The 24066-nt window shown below is 47.1% G+C and overlaps 2 protein-coding genes across 2 annotated transcripts; one reads left to right on the top strand and one right to left on the bottom strand.

Annotated features, from left to right (window-relative positions):
• Positions 1-13349: 13349 nt before the first annotated feature.
• Positions 13350-17271, top strand: LOC123164609 (protein FAR1-RELATED SEQUENCE 6). Its single transcript, XM_044582145.1, has 5 exons — positions 13350-13640; positions 13740-13860; positions 14177-16467; positions 16561-16632; positions 16738-17271. The coding sequence occupies exons 3-5, from the start codon at positions 14200-14202 to the stop codon at positions 16825-16827; spliced, it is 2430 nt and encodes an 809-aa protein (XP_044438080.1). The 5' UTR covers positions 13350-13640; positions 13740-13860; positions 14177-14199; the 3' UTR covers positions 16828-17271.
• A 2569-nt stretch (positions 17272-19840) lies between these two features.
• Positions 19841-21797, bottom strand: LOC123166592 (cytochrome P450 93G2-like). The gene is made up of 2 exons (XM_044584405.1): positions 20797-21797; positions 19841-20701 (listed from the first exon to the last, which is right to left on the bottom strand). Exons 1-2 carry the CDS (start codon positions 21742-21744, stop codon positions 20078-20080), a joined length of 1572 nt encoding a protein of 523 aa, XP_044440340.1. The 5' UTR covers positions 21745-21797; the 3' UTR covers positions 19841-20077.
• Between the last annotated feature and the right edge of the window lie 2269 nt (positions 21798-24066).

The following is a 24066-nucleotide window of genomic DNA, read 5'->3' as shown; positions in this document are numbered from 1 at the left end:
GGTTCGTGCCACCAACCGGGACCAATGGCCTTGCACAGCGGCGTGGTGGTGGGAGTTTAGTCCCACCTCGCTAGCTGAGAGAGAGCCGCACCTGTTTATAAGGTGCGGTGCACCTGAGCTGTCGAGCTCCTCTCTAAAGCAGGCTTACGGGCCTAACCTCTCTGTACATGCCTGTGGGCCTACTGGGCCTTCTGCGGGCCTGAATCCTGGCCCATGGATGGGTTTCTAGTCGTATTCAGGCCGTGGTGGCCCAGTAGGTGGCATAATTTTTATTTTTTGCCTGTTTTTTTGTTTTCTTTTTTGCTTTATTTATTTTGTTTTGTTTCTACTTACAACAAAAACTTATTTATTTTATTTTATTTTGTTTCTAATTACTTATTTATTTTACTTTATGATAATTCTTTTTGCTATTAAAGTTTCTAACAAAAAAGTTCTTTATGAAAATTATTGCTTTCAATGATTTTGAACAGAAAATACTTCGATGATTTTAGTTGCATCAATTTTATATAATTTTAGTTTCAATAATACTAGAGGTTGCTTATAATGTTTTGAACAGAAAATACTTTGATAATTTTAGTTTCATAAATTTTATTTATGTTATTAAAGTTTATTTTATTTTGTTTCTACTTATATATTTTACTAAAGTTTATATTATTTTGTTTCTAATTACTTATTTATTTTATTTGTTATTTTCCATGCACCATTATTCATGCATTTACTGATTATTTTGAGCTATGAGACCCTAAAATTGAAAAGCATTTCAAATGAACTCTGAAAAGGTTGAAAGTTGGCATGGTATCATCATTTCATCCACATAGCATGTGCAAGAAAGTTGAGAGGGTTACGGCAAAAACTGGATGCACTTCATGTACAAAACGGACAATCTCTTTCGAAGTATCAGGATTTCATAAGGAAACTCGTCTGTTATAAAGGGATTTCATTTTTTAAAACTTATTTGAACTCCTGACTTTTTGTGTGTTCAAAATGCACCATTCAAAGCCACATCATCAATTTCAACCCTTTCTGACTTCATTTGTTATTTTTCATGCATTTACTAATTATTTTGAGCTATAAGACCCTAAAATTGAAAAGCATTTCAAATGAACTCTGAAAAGGTTGAAAGTTGGCATGGTATCATCATTTCATCCACATAGCATGTGCAAGAAAGTTGAGAGGGTTACGGCAAAAACTAGATGCACTTCGTGTACAAAACGGACAATGGTATCATCATAATAGTTGCGGGAGAAAGTCTTCACTTTTTCTTCGCTTGTGTCATTTGCTTATTGTGCCGTAACCATGGATAATCTTCATCGTTTATCAGGATGCTTGGGTCAGCCTTGACTTTGAAGGGAGGAATTTCATGAAACTTTTCATAATCTTCAGACATGTCTGTCTTGCCCTACACTCCCACAATGTCCCTTTTTCCTGAAAGAACTATGTGGCGCTTTGGCTCATCGTATGATGTATTCGCTTCCTTATCTTTTTTTTTTCTCGGTCTGGTAGACATGTCCTTCACATAGATAACCTGTGCCACATCATTGGCTAGGACGAACGGTTCGTCAGTGTACCCAAGATTGTTCAGATCCACTGTTGTCATTCCGTACTGTGGGTCTACCTGTACCCCGCCTCCTGACAGATTGACCCATTTGCACTTAAACAAAGGGACCTTAAAATCATGTCCGTAGTCAAGTTCCCATATGTCCATTATGTAACCATAATATGTGTCCTTTCCCCTCTCGGTTGCTGCATCAAAGCGGACACCGCTGTTTTGGTTGGTGCTCTTTTGATCTTGGGCGATCGTATAAAATGTATTCCCATTTATCTCGTATCCTTTGTAAGTCAATACAGTCGAAGATGGTCCCCTGGACAACGAGTACAACTCATCACAAACAGTGGTGTCACTCTGAGACGTGTTTCCAACCAACTGCTGAAAGTCCTGATGTGTTCACATGTAATCCAGTCGTCACACTGCTCCGGGTGTTTGGAGCGCAGACTGTTCTTGTGTTCATCGACATACGAGGTCACCAAGGTAGAGTTCTGTAGAACTGTGTAGTGTGCTTGAGACCAAGAATATCCGTCCCTGCATATTATTGAGTCCCCTCCAAGCGTGCCTTTTCCAGTCAGTCTCCCCTCATACCGCGATTTAGGGAGACCTATCTTCTTAAGGCCAGGAATGAAGTCAACAGAAAACCCAATGACATCCTCTGTTTGATGGCCCATGGAGATGCTTCCTTCTGGCCTAGCGCGGTTACAGACATATTTCTTTAGGACTCCCATGAACCTCTCAAAGGAGAACATATTGTGTAGAAATACGGGCCCCAGAATGACAATCTCGTCGACTAGATGAACTAGGACGTGCGTCATGATATTGAAGAAGGATGGTGGGAACACCAGCTCGAAACTGACAAGACATTGCGCCACATCACTCCTTAGCCTTGGTATGATTTCTGGATCGATCACCTTCTGAGAGATTGCATTGAGGAATGCACATAGCTTCACAATGGCTAATCGGACGTTTTCCGGTAGAAGCCCCCTCAATGCAACCGGAAGCAGTTGTAATCACGTGGCAGTCATGAGACTTTAGGTTCTGGAACTTTTTCTCTTGCATATTTATTATTCCCTTTATATTCGACGAGAAGCCAGTCGGGACCTTCATACTGAGCAGGCATTCAAAGAAGATTTCTTTCTCTTCTTTCGTAAGAGCGTAGCTGGCAGGACCTTCATACTGCTTTGGAGGCATGCCGTCTTTTTCGTGCAAACGTTGCAGGTCCTCCCGTGCCTCAGGTGTATCTTTTGTCTTCCCATACACGCCCAAGAAGCCTAGCAGGTTCACGCAAAGGTTCTTCGTCACGTGCATCACATCGATTGAAGAGCGGACCTCTAGCTCTTTCTAGTAGGGTAGGTCCCAAAATATAGATTTCTTCTTCCACATGGGTGCGTGTCCTTCAGCGTCATTCGGAACAGCTAGTCCGCCAGGACCCTTTCCAAAGATTACGTGTAAATCATTGACCATAGCAAGTACGTGATCACCGGTACGCATGGCGGGCTTCTTCCGGTGATCTGCCTCGCCTTTGAAATGCTTGCCTTTCTTTCGACATTGATGGTTGGTCGGAAGAAATCAACGATGGCCCAGGTACACATTCTTCCTGCATTTGTCCAGGTATATACTTTCAGTGTCATCTAAACAGTGCGTGCATGCGTGGTATCCCTTGTTTGTCTGTCCTGAAAGGTTACTGAGAGCGGGCCAATCGTTGATGGTTACAAACAGCAACGCGTGCAGGTTAAATTCCTCCTGTTTGTGCTCATCCCACGTACGTACACCATTTCCATTCCACAGCTGTAAAAGTTCTTCAACTAATGGCCTTAGGTACACATCAATGTCGTTGCCGGGTTGCTTAGGGCCTTGGATGAGAACTGGCATCATAATGAACTTCCGCTTCATGCACATCCAAGGAGGAAGGTTATACATACATATAGTCACGGGCCAGGTGATGTGATTGCTGCTCTGCTCCCCGAAAGGATTAATGTCATCCGCGCTTAAACCAAACCATACGTTCCTTGGGTCAGCTGCAAACTTAGCCCAGTACTTTCTCTCGATTTTTCTCCACTGCGACCCGTCAGCGGGTGCTCTCAACTTCCCGTCTTTCTTACGGTCCTCACTGTGCCATCGCATCAACTTGGCATGCTCTTCGTTTCTGAACAGACGTTTCAACCGTGGTATTATAGGAGCATACCACATCACTTCGCAGGAACCCTCTTCCTGGGGGGCTCGCCGTCAACATCACTAGGGTCATCTCGTCTGATCTTATACCGCAATGCACCGCATACCGGGCATGCGTTCAGATCCTTGTACGCACCGCGGTAGAGGATGCAATCATTAGGGCATGCATGTATCTTCTGCATCTCCAATCCTAGAGGGCATACGACCTTCTTTGCTGCGTATGTACTGTCGGGCATTTCGTTATCCTTTGGAAGCTTCTTCTTCAATATTTTCAATAGCTTCTCAAATCCTTTGTCAGGCACAGCATTCTCTGCCTTCCACTACAATACGGTACCGAGCTTTGTGTTGCCATCTTCGCAATTGGGGTACAACCCTTTTTTGTGATCCTCTAACATGCGATCGAACTTCAGCTTCTCCTTTTGACTTTCGCATTGCGTCCTTGCATCGACAATGATCCGGCGGAGATCATCATCATCGGGCACTGGTTCCTCTTGATCTTCAGCAGCTTCCCCCCTTGCAGCATCATTGGGCACATCGTCTGGTTCCTCTTGATCTTCAGCAGCTTCCCCCGTTGCAGCATCACCGTATTCAGGGGGCACATAGTTGTCATCGTCCTCTTCTTCTTCGCCGTCTTCCATCATAACCCCTATTTCTCCGTGCCTCGTCCAAACATTATAGTGTGGCATGAAACCCTTGTAAAGCAGGTGGGTGTGAAGGATTTTCCGGTCAGAGTAAGACTTCGTATTCCCACATGTAGGGCATGGACAACACATAAAACCATTCTGCTTGTTTGCCTCAGCCACTTCGAGAAAATCATGCACGCCCTTAATGTACTCGGAGGTGTGTCTGTCACCGTACATCCATTGCCGGTTCATCTGCGTGCATTATATATAATTAAGTGTGTCAAAAACCATTACAGAACATCATGAATAGATAATTAAGTGACCAAATTAATAGAAGTTCATCATCACATTAAAACCAAAGTACATACATAGTTCTCATCTAACAACATATATATAGCTCTCCAGAGCATCTAATTAATTAAACCATACATTGAAATTATGTAAAACATTTCAATGCGAAAACAAATGCAATCATAATCGCAACCAAGGTAACAATTGATCCAACGGCATAATGATACCAAGCCTCGGTATGAATAGCATATTTTCTAATCTTTCTAATCTTCAAGCGCATTGCATCCATCTTGATTTTGTGATCATCGACGACATCCGCAACATGCAACTCCAATATCATCTTCTCCTCCTCAATTTTTTTTATTTTTTCCTTCAAGTAATTGTTTTCTTCTTCAACTAAATTTAACCTCTCGACAATAGGGTCGGTTGGAATTTCCGGTTCAACCACTTCCTAGATAAATAAAATCTATGTCACGTTGGTCGGCATATTTGTCATAAACAATAAATGAACCAAATAGTTATAAAAAGATAATATATACCACATCCGAATCATAGACAGGACGAGGGCTGACGGGGGCGGATACCAAAACCATCGCACTATGTAATAAGAAGGAATAATAAAATAACAAATTAGACAAGTATGTATCTAAAGTAAGAATTTTTTTTTCTTTCAGAAATAAGATAAGAACAAGAGGCTCACCACGGTGGTGCTGGCGACGAGATCGGCGCGGGCGATCGACGACGGTGAAGACGGGGACAGGACGTGACGGACCGCTAAACCTAGACAAATCTTGGGGAAAATGGAGCTCGGAGCTCGAGTTTCGAGAGGAGAAAGATTAACTAGTGTGGCTCAGACATTTCATCGAACACCTCATGTGCATAGGAGGTGAGCTAGAGCACCCAAATGCCCTCCCCTCGCCGGCCAGAAAAAACAGGGCACTGTGGAGTGCTCTGCTGTGGCGATGGGGTATATATAGGCAACTCATTGGTCCCGGTTCGTGGCACCAACCGGGACTAAAGGGGCATTGGTCCCGGTTGGTGCCACGAACCGGTACACATGCCCCCCTTTAGTCCCGGTTGGTGGCACCAACCGGGACCAAAGGCCTTGTGCTGCCCCGCGTCAAAAGTTTAGTCCCACCTCGCTAGTTGAGAGAGCTCGAGAGTGGTTTATAAGCGCTGCTGCGCCCACCCTCTCGAGCTCCTCTCAACTGCAGGCTTTCGGGCCTAACCGTTCTCTTTGCCTGTGGGGCCTACTGGGCCTTCTGCGGGCCTGAATGCTGGCCCATGGATGGGTTTCAAGTCGTATTCAGGCCGTGGTGGCCCAGTAGGTGGCATAATTTTTTTCCCTGTTTTTTGTTTTCTCTTTTGCTTTATTTGTTTTGTTTTGTTTCTACTTACAACAAAAAACTTATTTATTTTATTCCATTTTGTTTCTAATTACTTATGTATTTTACTTTATTTATTTTATTTATATTTATTTTACTGCTGCTATTTTTATCTATTTTACTGCTGCTATTTTTATTTATTTTATTAAGGTTTATTTATTTTATTTACTATAGTTTATTTTATTTTATTTTATTAAGGTTTATTTTTTTTATTTATTTTCTTAAGGTTTATTTATTTTATTTACTATAAAAAAATGAACATAGATGTGCCTATAGAGAAAATTCAACCTAAATTCATAATAAATTTCTATGAAATTCAAAGAAATTTACTCTGAATTTAGGTCAAATTCCCTGTATAAGGGCATCTATTTTCACTTTGAGAGGAGCTCAACAAGGCAGAGAGGGACGGGCTTATAAACAGGTGTGAGCGCACTTCGGTTGGCGAGGTGGGACTAAACTCTGACCGCTACTAGGACCAACCCTTTAATCCCGGTTTGTGGTATGAACCGGGACTAAAGGGTGAGCCTCTGGTCCCGGTTCAAGCCACCAACCGGGACTAATGGTGGTGGGCCAGGAGCGAGGCCCATTGGTCCCGGTTTGTCCCACCAACCGGGACCAAAGGGGCCGGACGAACCGGGACCAATGCCCCCACGAGGCCCGGCAGGCCCCTGGCCGCACGAACCGGGACCAATGCTCACATTAGTCCCGGTTCGTGACTGAACCAGGACTAATGTGAATATTGCCCTGTGACCAAAGCCCAGTTTTCTACTAGTGGTTGCTGACGATGTTAGAGCAACTCTAGCAGACCCCGCAAAACACCGGCCCGCAAAACGCGTTTGCAGTTCGCGCAAAACAGCTTTTGCGGGCCGGCGCGGGCTGGCACAGATGCAGACCCCCAAACGGATCCGTAAAAAAGTATATTCGCGGAATATGCTTTTTTACGGGTCGGCTATGCGGGTTCTGCTCTTTGCGCCGCTGCATCCCCGCATATCATCAGCCCGCAAAATCTCAAATCCAACATAATTCAACAATCGAAAACAAACTGAATTATTCAAATCAAACATAAAACAATAATCATCGGTATTACAAATAATTATTCAAATCACCGTAGCAAACTTAAAATTATGCAATACAAAACTTGTCATGAATACAAATACGAATGAATACAAAAATTAGTCACTGTCCAGCCATTTGCCAATGGTACTCAATGAGATCTTCTTGAAGTTGAAAGTGTGTGTCTGCATTTTCAATCTCCTTGTATGTCTAAAGAAAAGCTCTAAAGCTCTAATACGAATGAATAATAAGGGTTTTCTTATCCAAAAAACGAGCAGGACCACAGACAATGGCAAACCTAGATTGCAAAACACCGAATGCTCTTTCAATGTCTTTTCGGGCTGCCTCTTGCACCCTTGCAAATTCACATTGTTTTTTTGTTTTGGGTTCTTTGATGCTCTTGATAAATGTGCACCAAGGAGGATATATACCATCTGCAAGATAGTACCCCTTTGTGTATTCATGCCCATTGATAGTGTAGTTGCAAGCAGGAGCATCACCACTAGCAAGCCTAGCAAACAAATGAGAGCGTTGCAACACATTGATATCATTTAGTGTGCCGGGCATACCAAAAAAGCAATGCCAAATCCATAAATCCTCGGATGCTACGGCCTCTAGCACAATTGTTGCATCACGAGACTTGCCACAATACATTCCTTGCCAAGCCTTGGGGCAATTTTTCCAATTCCAATGCATACAATCAATGCTACCTAGCATCCCAGGCCAACCTCTCCTCTCATTAGCTGCCATCAATTTCTTTGTGTCATCTTCATTTGGTGCCCGAAGATACTCGGGACTAAAGATACGGACGATCACTTTCGCAAATCTACGCACAGACTCAATTGTGCTATCTTCACCAATGTGAAGATACTCATCGGCATAGTCAGCCGGAACGCCATATGCATTCACTTGCGGAGATTTTTTGATATGCACTAAATCCCTTTAAGCCCGCGACATCCTTCTCTGAGTGAAATACCGGCAATTTGCCTCGCAAGCTTCAACAATTTTCACAAAAAGGGATCGGCGCATTCAGTACCTTCTGCGGAAGAGGTGTGCAGGATATGTAGGATTCTCCGAAAAATAATCTTGCATCAACATCTCGTTTCCAAGATGGCGATTCCGCGGAATGCACAGACGCCCGACAGTAGATCCTCGCCTCCTCTTTCGGTACTCGTCTTCATGCTCCTTCACGGCAAGCGCCATGACCAATGTTTGCTGCCGAAAGGTCGCAAGCATGGTCTCCACATCCGAGTCGTCCGAATCGGTTAGCAAGAACTTCTCGCACGGGGTCAACTCCATCTACACGCACGCCGGCGCGTCAATCTACTACACAGCTCGCAAAAATCACAAAAAAGGGACTAACCGGTGGCGAGTGATCCCGGGCGGCGACGACGGTGGTGCGCTCGGCGGTGGTCGATCCCAGCGGCGGCGACGACTGGGGGGCGGCTCTTCTCGCCGGATCCGGAGGGGCGGTGCAGCGGCTCGGCGCGGGAGGGTGTGGGGCGGCCCCGCGGAGCGATTCCGCCCGCAGATATGGCCGGAATCGCCGGCGGCGGGCGGGCGGAAGCAAGTGCGGGCGACGGCGGAAGGAAGGGGGAAAAGAGCGCGGGCTGAAATGTCCCTCCCGCCAACTGCTTCCCTGTGATGCAGGGCACCGCAGCCGCGAGAGGGAAACCCGCGTTTTCCCGGGCTGGGGCCGGAAATTTGCCGCGCCCCCTAAAAATTTTTGCGGGCCGGGGCGGGATGCGGGGTCTAGTCGGGCAGGCTTTCCGGCCCGTACCCGCATTTTGACGGTTATTTTGCGGGTCGGAGGCGGATGCGGGGTCTGTTAGGGTTGCTCTTACACAGATAACCGTTATTGTGTTTTGACCATGATTAATAGTTTACCTACTACAACTCGTCTGATACTCTGTGCCACGAAGATGCCAAGTTGGAATATCTGCGTACGATCTCACCTGATATAAAGCCATTTCACCGACTAATTAATTACACTATCACATGCTCTTGGAATCCGCTCGCGTGCAGCTGGTGTGTGTGTGCGGATTTGGAAACATTTCCAGTTCCAGGCAAGACCCGTTCAATCTGTCCAGGTCACGGGTAGGAAAACGAAAGGAAATACTACTGCGGTCCAATCTGTGGTAGAGATAGAGCAGAGCAGATGCTATTCTTCTACTACTAGTAGTACAAAGCGATGCGATGGGGTCAACTAGCTAGCTAGGCTTTTTTTAGGAGTTCCGTGGCATCCCACCGTGTCATTAGAGATGGAGGGAGTATATAAAAGTGCAAAGTGGAAGACTTTGATTGCTTGGGAGGTTCGGCTAGGCTAGGTTCCATCTTTCGTGGCTCCAATGGCCATATATATAGATGTAGTGTGAGTGCATGGCGAGGGAGTACGGCCGTCCACGTTCAAATGTACGTATCCAAGTAGTACAATCTTATATTTCTTTATGTTCCTTTCATTCAAACCAACGACAAATGTGATTCCAGAGGGGAAGTCATTTTAGGGCATGTACAATGGTGGCATATGAATACATATGCCCTATGACAAAAGGTAATTTGAAGCATCTACATTACTTTTTTCTCTCCAATCCAAGCTATCACTAGTGGGCCTCATTAAGAAATAGAAAAGAAAAACTCTAGTACACATGCATCTCTACTTTTCACTCCAACCTTTTCAGCTTTTGTCACCGGACCACACTTTTTTTCTTCAACCACCCGCCTCCTGGAGAGGATCTCGCGTCACTATCCAAACCTAATTTACGTCATATCCGATCCTACATGGAATGCGAGGCATCACCTTGAGGCTATGCATTGCACATGCCCTTATAGCGCCGAACTGTAACGTCATTCACGATCAGATATGGGCCCCGGTGAGCAAAAAGGAGCGTCAAGCACGGCACGGAAGAACGAAATGACGGCGGAGATCGGCTCCTGGTTCAAAAGGTTCTCCGAGGAAAAAGGGGGAGGAGAAGAGATGGTGGCGCCAACGGACGGAGCGGCCTGGGCGGGCAACCAATTCATGCCAACCACCACCAGGTTCCCTTCCTAGCTTGCCGAGCGGGGTAGCCACCATCAATCATCCTCCCGTCCGTGCCGGTCGTCCTTCTCGCTCGCTGGCTGACTAGCTAGACCGATATCACATATCCCCATCACCCACGCCACGCGACGACGTCTATACTATACGCCTACACCCCCATCTCGTCCCGTCTCACCCTTGGTGCGCGGCAAGCGCCGGCGGCGCGGTTCTCCTCGACCTCCTTTTCTCCCCTTTTTTCCCCCAGCGCGCTAATCATTGGCTTGTAGTTGTTGGGATGGAACGGAACGGATCGTATCCTAGCCGGAGTAGTACTACCAGGGCATTGACCTTTTGATTATATATGCACCAGCAAGTAGCATAATCATGTGGTAAGCTGTCCTAGAAGAAACTAAGTAGAGTACATCTTGTGATTATATTATGCCGAACGATCGACCTCCGGCCAGGCCGTGCGTGCATGCATGTGGCCGCTGCCCGCTGCGTGCGTGGGCGACCATATCCGTATCCGGCGACGAACTGGGATCCTCCTAGCGGGTAGCGGCGTAGAGCAGACGAAAATGCCGCCCACCACGTACGCACTCCTACCTCGTGTGACGTGACGTGGAGGCCTAGGCAACGCGACCTACGAATTCCGCTGTAGTACTCGAACTGCCCGACTGTTTTAGATGGCAACAGGAAAACGACGTACGACTAATTATCGGAGGGAGATGTCGACCAAACGCCACGGCGTCGCCGTCAGCTCCTCATCGGACCCGCGTAACAAAGCTCGGGACCCAGCCGTCGGTTTCTTATCGTCGCCCGCCAGAGCACGTACGCCCGGGTCCGGCGGCGGGCAGCGTCGATCGTCGTCGTGCATGCGCGGCCGCGTGACGACTGTGACGAGCTCTGTTTAGATCAAACAGCGAGGGTGGTCGTGGATCCGGTTTTGTCGTGCCGTGCATCCTACACAGCTTTTACTTACGTTCGTGGTTGGATTGGTGCGTCCGTGCTTGTAATTAAGGAGCCCAACGGCAAAGGCTGCAGGGTGCAGGGCGGGTTCTGCGTACACGTAGGATTTGTCTCGTATGTATCTCCATGCGGTGTGGATTACTACGACAGAAACGCAAGCACGCCTGCCTGAGCCGATCACGACACTGTACACGGAGAGAGTGCAGGGTAGAAGAAGAATAACTTGGGGAAGGGTCAGATCAGAGTCCAGAGAGATCACAGAGTACAAAATCAGACCTTTACTCAGCATTTTTAGTAACAAGACTTTACACCTTTTTTTTTTAGAAACAACTAGACTTTACTAAGCTTATTATTCACTGTCCACCTTTTTTTTTCTCCTTTTTGATGAGAAACGACTGTCCACCCTTTTAAGCCAGCCACTCGATTACAGGCCGTAATGGTTGCTCCTCCACACCACACTGCCCACCGCCCATGGCCCATTCGTTCAATCGCCCGCTCAGCGCCTGAGCTGAACCTCCCGCCCACTCCTCTGCTTCGATCCCAGGTGCCTCTGTCGCCGGTCTAAGGGACGTCATGCTGACGTTTCCGCCGTCTTGAGCAAAAGCATGTCACCATGCTTGCGTCGATGGATAGCGCCGTCGTAGGTCGAAATAGTCCTTCCCGGGTACTTGCCTTTGCAGAAAGTGCTAACCGTTGAATTGACACTTGAGATGGGCTCGATTACCTCGTTTCAACAGTTTAAGGTCCAAGATCTGCTCAGGCACCACTTTCAGCACAGATATATCAACTGGATTCAGAATTTTGTTCACGTGTACCGCACATTACATTTTATGTATATTTTGAAAATACTAAATACATATATTTATGAAAAAAAATTAGTTAACTTTTCTAGAAGCGTACCACACATTTAAAAATGTTCGCTCAACATGAAATGCTCTTACCATTAAAAAAATGTATATGACATTTTTAAAATTCTTACGTGTTTTGAAAAAAATGTAAGTGGTACTTTTTACTCCCTCCGTAAAGAAAAATAAGAGCGTTTAGATCACTAAATGCTCTAAACACTCTTATATTTCTTTACGGAAGGAGTACAATGTAAAAAATATATCCATGTAATAAATGTCTTGTACCAATCAAAAACGAACATTACTTAAGATAAATGTTCACACGGTTCAAAAAAAATGTTTGTGTCATTTAAAAGAATATTTATCCAATGTTAAAAAAATGTTCGCATTGTTTAGAATAATGCTTACGTATCATACCAAAAACAATCAATGCATATATGAAAAATTTTAGCGCGTATTTGATTATTTTTAAACAAGTATTTGAAAAAATGTGGATCACATATTTAAAAATGTTAAAAGTATATCAAAAAATATGTTTGATGTATACCAAAAATGTACAATGTGTATGAAAAAAGGTAGACATGAAAACATATATTTGAAAAGATGTTAATCATGTATTTGCAAAATGCTAAACATGTGTAAAAAATGTTGCTTATGTATAAAAAAAATAAAAAAATGTGTATGAAAATATTTAACATGTGTAAAAAATGTTGCTCATGTACAAAAAAATGGTATGAAAATATTTGACATGTGTAAAAAAAGTTTCTCATGTATACAAAAAATAATAAAAATGTGTATGAAAATATTTGACATGTGTAAAAAATGTTGCTCATGTATAAAAAAATAGAAAAAAGTGTATGAATATATTTGACATGCGTTGAAAAATAAAAATAAAATTAAGAAAGAAAAAAACAAAGAAAACCAGAGAAAGCCGAAGAAAAAAAGCAAAAGGGCAAAAGGAAAATGGAACCGAAGAAACATTTTTCTATGTCGCACAGGCACACCCTCCGCAAGGAGCGAGCTTTGCGGCATGGTGTACGCCGAGCGGCGCCGCGGGAGCACCGCCGGCTCAGCCACCGGCGTGGCCGACCACCCGTGCACATCCCCACTGCTGCCGCCGGAAACCGGAATGCCCCTGCGCCTCTCGTCCAGCTCGAAGCACGCGCCGTTGGCATCTCCATCGACCGTCTCAGCAAGCGCTACCTTGCCCGGCTCCCACATAGCTGATGGTAAGCCCGTCCTTTGCTCTCTTGGCCTCCTTGCTTGCTTGGGAGCCCCTCCTCTGAATTTGTTGGTTGGTTGCTTTCTTTCTTCAGCAAGCCAACAAACAGGGAGTGCCCCGGCCCACCCTGGGATTTTGGGCTGGTATATATATTTTTTTCTTGAGAAATTTTGGGCTGGTCTATATAGTATAGCTTATCAGGAGATGGGCCTGGGAGAAAAGAAGCCCAGCAAACAGCCTACCCAGGTGTCGTCTGCTTGTCCGGCCAATCCAGTCCACGGTGACTGCTGAGACACTGATCCGCCGCCAGCCGAGCCAGCCCGCCCGGCCGCCCAGAGCCACCGCCGGACCGCCCTGACGCCCGCTGCCTGCCTGCCTGCCCTCCCACCGCCCGGCGGCTGCTGCCCGCGCAGGCGCGTACTACTGCGCAGCAGTACGCGGAGCCTCCCTCCCTGCTAACCGAACTGCCGGAGCCGCCCAATCCGCTCAGGTGTTGTGCCCGTCTCCTCCCTATAGAGGTACCCCCATCCCCTGATCCACCCATCCCCCATGGTTGCTCACCTGATCTCTGATTTAGACATATTTACATTGAATTTGACAAGATTTTTTTGGCACAGATCTGAATTTGTCCAGGCCCGGCAGCTCCTCTAGCCTTCGCCCTCCTTGGGATTCGCTAGAGTCTGGAAGCTGGAGGCGTGCAGCAGCCCCGATCTCAGTTTATCCAGAGACTGAAGTCAGGTAGCCAGGGAATTATTATTTGTACAACACTACATCGACACATAACATGTTCAATTTTATTTAACAAATAACCTTGTCGATGTTGTAAGACTACATTTTTGATCTATTTATATATGATGTTGGTAATTACTACAAATGTTCACATGTCACATTCGTTTCAAATCCTAGCTCCGCCACTGAGTGCCGGTAGTAGTACTCTGAAGTAATAATTATTGAAGAAAGTTGTAAAATTATTTATGAACCAAAACTGCTGTAGAAATGCTCAGCGTGCTTCTGTATCTATACACGGTTTATGGTACTGCTCATCTTCTTTCAGGCCGAATAGATTATTCAGGACCAATGGAAGAGGAAGGCTATAGCACCGAATCATCCAATGAAGGAGACGTGCAAGAAGATGGTGACAAGGAGAAAACCCTTGCTGAGGGCGATGTCTTGAAGCCGGTTGATATGGATCCAGAATGGATACCTAAAGTAGGGATGGTATTCGACTCAGAGGAAGACGCCTTTCAGTTCTATGTCGCATATGGGCGCCGCTTTGGTTTTGGTATCACAAGGAGATCTAACAACACCTTTGATGGTTTCCGCTATCGCTCTACCTTCATATGCTCTAAAGGAGGGCAATCTAGGCTGAGATCTGGTGTCACAAGGCCTGCAAGAAAGCGAGGCACAAAGACTGGCTGCAAGGCTAAGATCATTGTCAAGGACGCCCATTTTCAGAATCGCTGGGAAGTTATTGTTCTCGAGTTGGAGCATAACCATCCACTGGATCCCGGTTCGATTAAATATAAGAAGCATTTAGAGAGCATCCCTTTCTCTCTAAATCCACCTCGTTTGTCTGAGGCGCCACAGAGTAGCTCAGTTGTTGGACATTCTAGTAGTTTTGGAGATAGTGGCATACCTTCGTCTGCCCAGATTGAAATCAAGACCAAGATAGACAGAAATAGGAAACTGAAGCTTGCTGAAGGAGATTTAGAGGCATTAGTGAGTTTTTTCAACGACATGCAAGACCGAAACCCGTGTTTCTTTCACAGTTTGGACATGAATGAGCAAGGACAGCTAAGGAATGTCTTCTGGGCCGATGCCAAATCACGTAGTTCTTACAATTACTTTGGTGATGTGGTTGCTATTAATGTCACAAACTTCAGTGATCAGTATGATATACAGTTTGTGTCATTTGTGGGCACTAACCACCACGCTCAACCACTGTTACTAGGGTGTGGTTTGCTTGCTGGTAGATCTCTTGGAGCTTACGTGTGGCTTTTTGATAAATGGTTAAGATGCATGAATGCCACGCCACCACCTTCAATAATTACCAACTATTGTCATGATGTTGCAATAGCTGTTAAAAAGGTTTTCCCCAATTCACGGCACCGCTTTTGCCTTTGGCACATTTTAAATGAGCTTCCTGAGAAGTTGGCCGGAATGGAAAAGAAGGATGAAGTGATTTCTACTTTCAGCACATTGGCCTATGACTCAGTTACTACTCTTGATTTTGACAAAGAGTGGCAAGAAATGGCACATCAATTTCAGTTGGAGGGAAATGAATGGCTGTCCAAATTATACGAGGTCAGGGCGCAGTGGGCTCCTGCTTATGTGAAGGATTTTTTTTGGGCGGGAATGTCCGTCACAGACAGAAGTGACAGTGCAACCGACTATTTTGATGGGTGGTTGACGTCTGGTACGTCTGTGAAAATGTTTGTTGAGCAGTATGAGGCAGCTGTTAGAACTAAGTTAGAAAAGGAAACCTATGAGGATTTGCAATCGTCTCAGATGAGGCCACACTTGATGACTGGATTGCCTGTTGAGGAGCAAGCAGCAAAGATGTACACAATGGAGATATTTCAAACTTTCTTGAATGAATTAGGGCGTTCATTTCACTGCAACTATAGTATACTTGATCGGAGTGATTCAGTAGTTACATACATAGTATCAGAGCATGTAAATCAAACAAAGGTGGACTACAAAGTTGCTTATGACAATGCTGAAGATGATATATGGTGCTTCTGCCGCTTGTTTCAATTTAAAGGTATATTGTGCAGACATGCTCTCACTGTACTGAGGCAGGAGCTTGTACCGATGATTCCATCAAAATACATCATTCATCGCTGGTGCAAGGATTGTAAACTAACTTGTTCTTCCATGTCCCGGGACGTCTCATTAAGTACTCAGGAATTGGGAGGTTATGATGATCTCTACAAACTAGGCCACCAATACTTTGCAGAAGTTGTGGAACTGGGTTCTGTGAACTCAGAATCAAAAGATTATGCTTTGTCAGTCATGAGGGAGATCAGGGATAAAGTGATTTCTTATGAGAAGTCATTGAGAGATCAAAGGGTTGACAGCCAAGTTTCAACTGCCAACTTTGCATATAATCCAGTGAATGAGGATTTCACTGATGATGCATTACCCATTTCTCTTAGTACGAAGGGCTGGGATCTCATTCAAGGTCAGTCAAAACGTTCTCGCAAGAAGAAACTGACGACACCAACAGTTCTTGATACCCTGAAAAAGAAAACTAAAAGGGCCTATAACAAGAGGAGGAATGCCACTGCGAACAACCTATGCACAACGGTCACCGCAACTGACAGCATAACAGAAAGCGCAAATGTATGTATTGTTACTAGGTCCACACATTTGACTAGTATTTTTTTGTTCTTCATATAGTTCTTGATGATTAACATTGAAGTTTTCCCCCATTAGGTTCAGGAAGATCAAGTAAATGAGGGATGGCCATTAACATCTAGTGGTGCACCAGATACCTTCCCATACGGAGTAAGCTCAAATATACCCTTTAGAGTACCCCTCTCTGTTCTTACTGGTCTTAGTAAATTCTGATAAACTAATGCTTATCTTTCTTAAAATTTGTTTGCCTTCTAGGTGGAGACCATATCTTTCGATTTGACACAATACAACAATGCGCCAAGCTTCCATTGGCCTGAAAGCAGCAGCAGATCTCAGCTTCAGTGAAAGGAGGCAACACTTAGTTATGCGTTCATTCGAGTAGCCTGTGTTCTAACATGATCACATGCCGGGCAGAGTAAGTGTTGATAGTTCAGGCCCGACCTTGTTTGCTCTGCTACTAGGAAGTTAGTGGCCGTCCGAACAAAGGTGAAAAAATTCCCAAACATGGCAGAAACCAGTAAAACTACCACCGACTTCTAACCAACTTGGTCTAAATTGGTTTGGCTAATATGGGATGCCCCTGATTGTCACCTCCATGTAATGGCCCAGCTGTACATATTCATTTCTGTTTTTTCGCGTCCTTAGATATTTGATGTTCCATTACTTAGGTTTACTTGAATCATGTTAGGTATATCTTGAATAATTCGACCTGATGTTATCCTGTGTACCATTCATGGAGTGCACTGTTGTGTATGATTTGTTCGGTAAAAAACATTTGTTTGGCAGTTATCAGGTGATGCTGAGTTGCAGGCCTGCTGTGCCTCACAGCTCGTTTGCCCAATAGAATTATATAAGCAGCAAAAGCCAACTGTCATCTGTTCCTGTGTTATGTTACTGCATATTAATGCAGATATTAATCAGCTCTTAATGTGCTCCCTCTTGGATAATGCAAGTTGCCCACGTGTTCCTAAGTTTAACTTCGATCACAGATTTCTTGTAAAATACTTCGTTTATAGTTCATCGATTATGAGTACAGAACACAAAAGTTTAAATCTTGAACACATAATCATTGCATGGTTATGTATCATAATTGATCCGTTTCCTCCTTCCCTGACATATACCTTGGCCTACTCTCTTGCTGCTGCACAGCCGTTACTAGGCCACTAACTACTTCACTGTACCAGGCCAATGCTAACACTTGGAGGTATTGCTTGCGGATTTGAGCTGCTTGGGGGATCAAACCACTTTGCATCGTTTCCTCTGTAGCTCAATGCTACTGCAGGTCTTAGCTTTGTTTACATCACCCCGAGGCTTAAACGCTACATGCTCTAGCGTGGTGAAAATTGGGAATTCCTTGTATCGCCAAACTCTTGGAAAGTTGGAAGTGTCCCATTTGGACCTGATAGTCTGATCACTTCCTGATCACAAGACATCATCATTCAAAAATGTCTTCTTGTCTCGCTCTGAAGAGTAAACATACATAGTCTTCTTTTCAAAAGGTTTGACATATATGGTCCTGACCACCAATGCAGATAATTTGCTATCAAAATCTTTTTAAAAAAATGGAGTCGGTTTTAGGCAGAAGAGATTGTTTACTAGATACTCGTAACATTAGACGATGTGTATTTAGTACTACTAGATGCGACAAGAAATCCGCGATCTCCCTTACTGTGTTTGCAGGCGAACAACAGCTTACATCCGCGGTGCCGGAGAGGTGCTATTAGTCGTCCGTAAGAAGCTCGGTGTTGCTGATGGCGAGAAGGCCTTGGGGAAGGTTCAAGTGTTGCTTCCTCGGGAAAAAAAGGTTCAAGTGTTGCAGAGAAGTTAAACCTCGCAATCACCCAAGCCAGAATGCCCAAACTATGTGTTTTATAGATGGTCAGTTAGACATTAGCCCATTATTGGAAGGATTCGACGATTGTAAGAATTTTTTGGTGGTAAGTTACCCACAACAATGACCGATGATCTTATTCTTTGTGTGGATATAGCTGTTTCCTCATATCAACTATGTTCCCATAATAGATGGTTTGTGATTGGGATGTTTTCTTTTTGCAAGATTTGTGATTGGGATGTTAAACATATTGTAACGTGATAAACTGTGTCACGCATATAATTCTCTCTCCCTCTTATTCCTTCTTGTAGCCCAAGTCATATCTGTAGACTAGATAGATTAGGGGCAATGTTACGCGCCCGCCGGGTGATAAACTGGTTAGATCAGCTGCCTCGGCAGTCGTCGCATGCTGCTAGAAATAGCCGTCTGATCTACCGTCCCAGCCAACCAAGGACCTTTGCAACAACTAGCTTGTTGCGTTCAGGGGCTTTGCAACAAGGGCCTTGTTGCAAAGGTCCACCGAGACAACACGGCTGCCCTGCCATGGCCTGAGCGCTTCGGCTGTGGAGCGCCGCCGGCCGCCGGAGTTGCCGCGCCTCCTCGACCCAGCACCCCGAGCAGCTGCCTCTACTCCAACACGACGGCAATGAGCTCTCACACCAGGCACTCTGTCGATTTCTGCAACTAGGGCTATGTTTCTGAAACAGTCATCGTGTTGCAATGCTTGGCCTTGTATGCCCTAACACCAGGCGCTCCTCTGACGCTTTATGCAACCGGGGATATGCTTCTGAAACAAGAGCCACAGAAGAAAATATCTTCACCATTTTTTCTTTCTTTCTGAAATAAGACCTCTGTTGCAGAAACTTCCAAAAACTAGACCTGTTGCTGAAAAAAAAACTTCACCATCGAACCATTTTTTTCTTTCTGAAACAAGACCTCTGTTGCAGAAACCTTCTGAAACAATACGCTTGTTGCAAAAAAAAAAACTGGTTGCACAGGACTGGTATCCAGTGTGAGCGCTTAATCAAAATCAATCTGATGGCTATGCAGGCGGCGGACGCTCCGCGTGCATCAGTCGGCTGGGGGATAGCGTTTTCCATAGATTAGTTAGGAGTTCTCTCTGTTTAAACTTCTATCTAGTCTTCTGTTTCTATTCAACCGTAACCACCTTCAGCCTCAACTCCCAAGTATCCGGGAAACTTACCAAAACCAACTACATCCTATATGGCGTGCGCACTTATTTAGTCCTTAGACGTGAGATCGATATAGGCCCAAGAATCTTTTTATTTTAATAATGCGTTGGCGGGGTTTTCAACTAAAGACCTCTTGACTCGGATAATAGTGAATTCATGCTCCAGCCAGTTGCTCCAAAAGTTTGAACTGATGGAAAGATGTGACCAATATATTTCAACATGGGAGTCTGTGATCAAGATAACTATTTAGGTTTAATGTGGATCTACCGGTTGCTTGCAGGTTTTAGCGTTGTGTTATGTTGCACACACTAGCTAGATAGCTAGTGAATGTTGCAACGTGATGATTGAAATTTTTGAAAATCTAGCATATTGCATCCACAACAGAAACAAGTAGAACACATAACTCAGGGTACAATACAAAACAGTACGCACAGAAAACTCGGTTGTTTTTCTACCATGGCGAGCACAGCATGCACACACTGGAGCACGAGATGAAATGCTCGATACGAGTTGATCTGATCCTAGCCCTAGGAGCTGGGTGGATGCATGCATGATGCATCAATGGAGGCATCTAGGGCAGGGGCAGATGGCCGAGGCGGAGCGTCGGCCGGAGCAGCAGCGGCTGCTTCCTCGGGATGACGAGCCCCTCGCCCTCCTCCATGTCCAGCGGCGGGGCGGGCACCTCCCAGTCGAAGCACTGCACCAGGGCCGCCAGGAACGCCGGCACGGCCAGCAGGGCCATGCCCATGCCGGGGCACGCGCGCCGGCCGCTCCCGAACGGCATCAGCTGCGGGTGCTGCCCCTTGGGGTCCACGCCCTCGCCGGCCCCGCCCGGCATGAACCGCTCCGGCCGGAACTCCAGCGGGTCCTCCCACCACGCCGCGTCGCGCCCGATGGAGTAGATGTTGAAGAAGACGGACGTCCCGGCCGGGATGGTGTACCCGCGCACGCGGATCGGCTCCACCGCCTCCCGGTGCGCGATCACCGCCGGCGGCCGCAGCCGCAGCGTCTCCTTGAGCACCGCCTGCAGGTACGGCATCTGCGCCACGTCCGGCTCGCCCACCACCCGGGACCTCCCCACCACGGCGTCCAGCTCCGCCCGCAGCTTCCGCATGCAGTCCGGGTGGGTCAGCAGCTCCGCCAGCATCCACTCCACGGTCGTCGCCGTCGTGTCCGACCCGGCCGTGAAGATGTCCTGTTCGTTTCATTCGACATTGGACGATGAACTCAGGCTCAGCTCACTTCGATCTAGATGCACATAGACTGACAGAGTGTGGGAGGAGTACTTACGAGGACGAACGCCTTGATGTTGTCCCGGGTGAGCTTGACCTCGGCGGCCGGGTCCGCGGCGGCGTCCATGAGGATGTCGAGCAGGTCCTTGGTCTTGCCCCCGTCGGCCCCGTCGCGCCGCTGCTTCTCCTTGGCCCGGATGATGGACTCGAGCAGCGCGTCGAACCGGGCGTGCACGCCGCGCGTCCGCCGGGACAGCCCCTGCAGGTCCCAGCCGCGGAACAGCGCCACGTAGTCCTCGAGGTTGAAGGCGCCGACCAGCTCCGCCACCTGCTTGGCGCAGTCGCGGGCCAGGTCGGCCATGTCGCCGGGCAGCGCGCTGGCGACCATCCGCATCATGGCGTTGTTGGACAGCCGGATGAGCTGCCCGCTCACGTCCAGCGCCTCGCGGCTCGCGGCCGCCGCGGCGGCCGCCCCCATGACGCCGGCGAGCTCGGCGGCGCGGACAGGGCGGAGCAGGTCGATGGTGCGCGGGCCGAGCAGCTCCGACATGCAGAGGCGCTTCATGAAGCGCCAGTGCGGGCCGTAGGGCGCGAAGGCGAAGCCGGAGGCGCCGTAGGCGAGCTGCCGCGTGACGGCCGTCTGGGGGCGCTCCGGGATGCTGCCCTCGAACTTGAGCACGTCGCGGGCGGCGTCGGCGGAGCCAACGACGACGCAGTGCGTGGAGGGGCCGAGGCGGAGGTGGACGAGCGGGCCGTGGCGGGCGAGGATGCGGTGGAAGGCGCGGTGCGGGGGCTCGCGGATCAGGTGGAGGTGGCCGATCAGCGGCAGCGCCACGGGGCTCGGGGGGAGGCGGCCGTTCTTGGCATGCCCGCCATGCCTCCTGACCAGCGTACCGGCGAGGAAGACGGCGACGACGGCCGCGAGGAGCAGAGGCGCTGCACTGTCGGCGATCACTCCCACTGACTCCATGGCACGCACCCACGTCTCTACCTCGTCCGCGGTCATGTGACCCGTGTCGTGCGCCTGGTTCCAAATGTAGCGCCTGCCCGTCGGCCATTTATGGACCCGTTCGGCCGGCGGTGGGTCGCTGGCCGCTGCAAACCCACACCACGCGAGTCACCAAACAAGCACGCGCACGCGCCGCCCGTACGTGGTGGGAAGAGAAAGGTGAGCCATGCTGGTCTCACTTTCCATTGTCCTGCACACTCTCACTACTTTAGCGGTTTCCATTGTCTCACTTTACCGTTTGTGAAGGCCACACTTTCACTGTCCTACGAAATGACGAGGGTCCACGGCCAACAAAGACGCTACATGTTGGATTCCGTTAGATTCCCAAAAAAAGAATGCACTGTGGCTTTTTCAGGTGAGTTTTTCGCTATTGAATATTGATTTTTAGAGGACAATTATTGAATATTGATGATAAGGGAAAGAAGCTGGTTGATGCTACTGTTCCTCTCAAGTGTCAACCGGACCAGGTCAGGTAGGAATGTCTAGACGGACCAAACCACCTGATGGATGGCTGAAAGTTAGGCGTCTCGAACAAGGACCCTCAAATTTTCCGCAAACGTGTGGAAAGCTGCCTGAACGCATTTTGTCATCCAATATGACATCCTATTCATCTGTGGATGTGTCCGGTTGTCTGAAATCCCATAAACCGGACACAAATCATGCGAGCTTTGTGGGCGCCCGGACCGTAGCCATGTACACGTCTGACACCCTGGTCCACCAAAAAACATCTCCCACGCACCGCACCTCCGCTCCCCGCGCCGCACTCATGCCGACTTAGAGAAAACGCGGCCTCTTACTGGAGCCGGCATTAAAGCGGGTGCTGGAATTGAGACACCAATCGAACCCTGCGATATACATCAAAGACACACCTTACGCGCCTTCCCACGATACTAGATGGACCAACGGGAGAAAACTAGTTAGAAAGACCTTATTTCATCTTCAGAGAGGCATCGCCGCCTCGCCCAGGCTTTCTGAGTGGGACACAAACCTTACCCAAACTCAAAATCTACTATATCTAAATAGCTAACCCCCACTTTTAGGAATTCTCTTGCTTCTCCTTGAGCCACATCACCTAAATTAATTTACCCGTTGGATATACTCGATGAGACTACAATAGCCATTGGATCTACCCATTAAGAGCCACCAACGCATGCATGCAGCGCATGTAGTAAATGATGGCTAAGGAGTGTTTTAATCAATAAAAAAAGTTGATACATGCATGCAGCTCATACTCGGGTGCTAGCACTATGAAAGAAAGTGACGCATGCATTCATATTTGTTCCGTTTTCGTCCAATTCTGCACTTATACATAGAGATGTACATTTATTTATTTAAAAATATTGATAAACATATTATCTCACTACAAAAGAAATTGTAAAGACACTAACTAGGTTGATTAGTTCAACCTAATTTTTATTTCATACAAACTCCCGGAGCAACACCCGGGGCATCCTTTTAGTTGTAACTTAAAACAGAGCAACATCCCTGCCGCCGGCAGGACCCGAGTCCACCGGGCCTCCGTGGCCCCGAGGGCATCTCTAGCCGATCCCCTAAAACCGGATAGAGAAGTAAAATTTTGGTTTTACTACTCTAACCGGGACCTAACGAACACGTAAAGTGGTTAGTGAAGTAAAAAAATACTCCACGTCGCCCCGAGCTCCTAAAGTTACTCCTCCGCTCGACCACTAAGTAAAAGACGTGCACGCCTCTCCGCCTCTCCCCCCACCCAATCCTCTGCCGCCTGCCGACTTCCCCGAGCTCAATCCGTCACCGCCATAGAGGTCTTACGTTGGTGTGCGGCAGCGGGCCTTTTGGGACGTGGGTGGCCGAGATTATGAATTGGCACACCCACAAGTTGTGGCTTGGGAGCTTCCACTCCGCCGAGCAGGCCGCCTGCGAGTATGACATCTGGTATGTGCGTCTGCACGGCGCCGACAGCTAGAAACTTCGAGTTCAGCGAGATGCCTCAGCTAGATCCCGTCGACCCGAGGATGGTCTCCGCACCGGAGATGAGGGAATACCGGAACGAAGTCACTAGCATCTGTGGTGGCGGCCGGAACGAAGTCACCAGCATCTTTGGCGGCAACAACATCTTTGATGACCCAGACGATGGCCAAGGCCTAGATCTCATGATCGGTGGATTGTCCAGAGCCGAGTGGAAAGAGATCGCCGAAGATAACTATTAAAATTAGTAAGTTTTAGACGAAGTTTTTTTATTAAGTATTTGTTTGAATTGAATTTGTGTTTGTTTGCCTAGAATTGGTTTTGTACTTCACTAAGTTTAGGGAATCAGGTAGAAACGACTAAAATTTTAAGAAA

Source organism: Triticum aestivum, chromosome 7D (assembly GCF_018294505.1).
Source record: "Triticum aestivum cultivar Chinese Spring chromosome 7D, IWGSC CS RefSeq v2.1, whole genome shotgun sequence".
Classification (NCBI taxonomy): domain Eukaryota; kingdom Viridiplantae; phylum Streptophyta; class Magnoliopsida; order Poales; family Poaceae; genus Triticum; species Triticum aestivum.
Note: the sequence above shows the minus strand (reverse complement) of the source record. Positions and strands in the feature narration are given on the sequence as shown.